Raw genomic sequence first — 4483 nt, forward strand, 5'->3', positions numbered from 1 at the left:
TTTACATTTTTTATGACAAGTCTTAAACTGAAGCAGCTGTCACTAATTTTAAAGCGTATACATATTATTATTTTGTGGAGGGGGGCAGGGGGTAAAAGATGGTTAACACAATCAATACGACAAAACACGTCACATTACATCGTTTTCATATATCAAAAACACATACTGTCACTAAATCAGTCCTTACTTGAGCCCGAAGTTGTCTTCACAAAGATTTCGCGAAGTGTTTTTACTTAACATTCAGTGCCTAAGCTTGGTGCCGCCAGCTTCGTCAAGTACACTTTCCGAAGTCGACATCGCCCAATTAATTAATTGAGAGGCTTCACAGCATTGCGGTGTGTTGAGATGTTAGCAGTCAGACGGTGTACTGAAGCAGCGTTGCGAACGAGTTCTCGTCGCTGCCTCTGCAGGCGTTGAGGTTGACAGGGACGCCCTTTCCGCGGTAAGGCTGGAGGTTGACGTCCCCCTCCCACAGGTCTCCTCCCTGCTTGGTCAGCTGGAACCACTCGTCACCCGCCTTGACCGCCACCTGCTTGGCCCCCTTCACCTCCACCTGAAGTAGTAAATTGGACACACCACAGTAGTACCTGTCGCACTACAGTGCAAAAATCCTCTCCCCGACACCCTCCCCCTCATTCAAGACTTCCCCACTGTAAGGTCAATTATTTGTCATGTTTTCTGTTGATATCAACTCTGTAAATGTATCTCAATTTTAAGACTTCCTGCTTTTTAAGACCTCATTTTCCCAGGTTTTTTCTTTCTCGGGTTTTTTTCTTTCTCAGGGTTTTTTCTTTCTCAGGGTTTTTTCTTTCTCAGGTCTTCCTTGTAGCGGGGGAAGGAGGGTTGGGGTTTGAGATGGTTGGAGTATCAACTCAATTCGTCATTGTAGGCATTTACGATACCTTCCTTCCAATGAATTACCTATGTAAAACACTTACGTTTTGGCATTTGCAGCGTATATCGATCGATGGAATCAGTGAAATGTATGCACCGTTCATCCCATGCAAACGATCTTGTGCACTATGGGATAAGGTCTCGGTCAAATAACACAAATCGGAAACCTGGGTGCTTTCCGTGCAAAGGGGATTTTTGTCTCCTACATCTTCTTCCTTCTCCTGGAACTTTACACTTGGCATAACCCTCTTGCCAGTGACTTGTCATGCTAGCTTAGTCTATCTATGTCTTCTCTCTTCTCAACCCCATGCAACGAAGCGAGATTAGGTGTCAGCGTGCTTGGCGCCAGTGCTACAGCATGACAGTTGGCACATTTCCCATTTAACCCATGCATCGTCTATGAAGAGCAGGCCTTGACTGACCTTGAAGTGGACCTTGCTGAGGTCCTTGGTGGTGTCGAGGAAGCGTGGTTTGTGCAGGTAGCAGCCCTTGGCGAAGTCAGCGTACTGCTTGGGGTAGGGCTTGACGGCTTTCTTGGCCCGCTTCAGGTCGATCAGGTATGTAAAAACGCCGGGCAGCTTGGACCCTGCGGCGTCCAGTTTGGTGGCGAAGATGTTCAGCTTGTACCAGGCCGGCTCCGGTAGTGCCAGGTGGAACACCACGTCCTCGTCCTTCATCTGTATGAACACGCCCTCCGGTAGCTCATTTTCCTCTCCATTCTTGTACTGAAACACGCAGTGACACTCGCTTAATCAGTCTGACATACCTGTATTCTTGTACTGAAACACACAGTGACACTCGCTTAATCTGACATACCTGTATTCTTGTACTGAAACACGCAGTGACACTCGCTTAATCTGACATACCTGTATTCTTGTACTGAAACACGCAGTGACACTCGCTTAATCTGACATACCTGTATTCTTGTACTGAAACACGCAGTGACACTCGCTTAATCTGACATACCTGTATTCTTGTACTGAAACACACAGTGACACTCGCTTAATCACACATACATGTATTCTTGTACTGAAACACGCAGTGACACTCGCTTAATCACACATACATGACTGTATTCTTGTACTGAAACACACACCAAGACTCGCGTTTTTAAAGCACAGCATATCAGGTATCATCAACGCGTTAACACATTCCAGAAGCTCCTGCTACGCCATACTCTTGTACAGACAAACAGACAGACATTCTCGATTTCAGGAGACATTACGAACAGTGATTAAGGTCAACGAAGAAGGCCAATAACACACAGTGCGAGCGGTGAATGGGTCAACAGAAAGCAACATCAACCGTGGAAAACACCAACAGGAGAAAACACGGCAGTATAATAAACTTGATAAATAGGACAAAGAAACAGAAGAGAAATGTCCAGTTATTTGAATTATTTCTAGTATAAACGCGTCATACCCTGATTGTTTAAAAGCAATGCATTGTGTTATTTGGAAAAAGAGCAGTTATTTTTTGTGTAGCCCATCATTGACGTAATCACCTGCCTTTTGTTTTAGCACTGACACGGTTGACACAAAAGTCGGAATGGCGTAACACCAGAAGAAGGAAAGATACAAATCAATCTGCTCCGGATAGAAAATTGAGCGTGCATTCTTCGCGTATGTCAAAGTTGCTCAATTGTGGCTATTCGGATTTGTGTGTGTGTGTCGATTTTTGATTTAGAACCACACGTTTTTGTCGTGTTGATTGTGTGGATACCCTCATGACACCCGAGCAGCTGTCACGTGACTTACGTGAAAGAAATCTTCAATCCGCAATGTGTGCCAGATTGCTAAGTCATGAGGGTTCAAGAGCATGGAGTGTTTGAAAAGAAAATCAAGGGAATAATTTGTTTTGAAGATAGTACACAGGCACCCTTTTGGAAGTTTTCTGGCGATTTGAACCTTAAAAAGTGCAACGGACAGTCGCTGTACTGTAATTTAGAAACACCTGCAATGATTTGCTCTAAACTGCTCTAAAACTATGCCAATTAATTAAATGAATTTTAATCAGCGAGCGGTTTGCTTCGCCAAGATCTCCTGTGTCAGGAGCCGGATTCCCTTCGTCATGACATCATATTTTATTTATTCCTCATAGAATACCCATTCGTCAAAGCAAACTAAGACCGTTGGATTGAGGACGTCAAACCTACAGCCTAGCTAACGCATGCATATTCCGTGCCATAAGTACAGGGCTAAAACGCCGTTGGAGAATATCACGGTCTGAAATGACTACCAAACTAAGCATTCAGATCTGAAAAATAGAACGCTTGAACACTACTTCTAACACCTTCCTCGTGTGTGTTGTCATCTATTCAACACCCAAAACGAACTCTGTAGCTCTCGGCTCAATTTCAAATCTGTATCTCTAGGAATAGCGCATGAAATACTCAGGGGCGAAAGGTAGGACGAAAATTATGACTGGCACAATAAGGCGTCACAATGAGAATTACAGTCTGGGATTCCCACTCAAAACACAGCCGTTTTCGATTTGAGTAACTCAGCGCTTAAACATTTGTTTTAGGGTATTCCTGGTGTGTGGTCACATAATTACAACCCCCGACCTTAACTGTATAGCTCTGGCGGCGATGAGAGACAGTTTTCTTGTCAGACATTATCACTTTAAACTGGGGTAGAAAAAGTGTCACAATATTTTGTGTGTGCACAAATTGCTTGTCAGATATCCGTGTTCGCGTGAAACCGAACCTTTCCAGTATGTTACCCGTCTCTATTTGAAAATACCTGCGGGATTGTCATTTAATCATGAAGTCAAAAAAACAGATAGACTGCAAACGTTCCAAAATCAAGAAATAACAAAAAATCAGGTCTTGTTCTGTTAAATATTAAAACGTGTCAGTACTTAACCATTCTTGTTTTTTGTTACTAAATCGGTTGGGCCTGCTAGTTTCGATTGCATCTGACAGCTTTATTTATCAAAATAAGGGTACCGGTGTTGCCATAAAAGTGCAGTGATAGCGTGACCGTCTTTTGGGGGGATTTATTCTTCCTGCATTTTTGGGTAGAACCAGTTGCCATAACATCTTCCGCGATCACTGCTTTGGACTAACACAACACTACTGTGCACACGCACAAAGTGTTTGTAACAAAACAGTAAAATAACGAAGTTGTCAGATGCTTTCCAATAAGCCTTTTTTGTACTGCACGATTAGAAAAGGTAGACAAACGCAGAAAACAGAAGAGTGATGTCGACATTACACCTGACAAAACTGTTCTTACCTGCATGAGTTTGAAGGTGGTTTTCACGGGTTGTTTAGGAGACTTGATCGTAATGTCAAAGATGTTGTCCTCAGTGCTGATCTCCGCAGACGTGTGGCTCTTCAATTCCAGACCCAGTTCCTGGAACTCAGTCTTCTGTCCGATTCCTTCAGGGATAGCGGGGCGACCTGCAGACATGGTGCTTAGTTCTCTCTAGTCTCACTGTCGCTGCCTTTCACTGGACACAACACTGTCGAGGACACAGACTGGCGATGCAGTGCAGAATTACTATGTCACACCAGAATGCACCTTGAAGAAAATAGGACGCAACCGCAAGTGATACGCGAGAATGTATCCGACGAGTCAGTTTT

The 4483-nt window shown here is 43.8% G+C and overlaps 1 protein-coding gene across 1 annotated transcript; it reads right to left on the reverse strand.

Annotated features, from left to right (window-relative positions):
* On the reverse strand, positions 1–4483 carry LOC138982832 (uncharacterized). Its single transcript, XM_070356188.1, has 3 exons — positions 4134–4483; positions 1317–1619; positions 1–553 (listed from the first exon to the last, which is right to left on the reverse strand). The coding sequence occupies exons 1-3, from the start codon at positions 4308–4310 to the stop codon at positions 356–358; spliced, it is 678 nt and encodes a 225-aa protein (XP_070212289.1). The 5' UTR covers positions 4311–4483; the 3' UTR covers positions 1–355.

This window comes from Littorina saxatilis, linkage group LG12 (assembly GCF_037325665.1).
Source record: "Littorina saxatilis isolate snail1 linkage group LG12, US_GU_Lsax_2.0, whole genome shotgun sequence".
NCBI classification, from domain to species: Eukaryota; Metazoa; Mollusca; class Gastropoda; order Littorinimorpha; family Littorinidae; genus Littorina; species Littorina saxatilis.

Excerpts from the sequence above, each read along its gene's own strand:
- LOC138982832 (XM_070356188.1), bottom strand. The coding sequence starts at position 4,310 with ATGTCTGCAGGTCGCCCCGCTATCCCTGAAGGAATCGGACAGAAGACT. Across the intron at positions 1,620-4,133 it reads CCACCTTCAAACTCATGCAG|TACAAGAATGGAGAGGAAAA; the intron begins GTAAGAACAGTT and ends TGCGTGTTTCAG. Across the intron at positions 554-1,316 it reads TCAGCAAGGTCCACTTCAAG|GTGGAGGTGAAGGGGGCCAA; the intron begins GTCAGTCAAGGC and ends TTACTACTTCAG.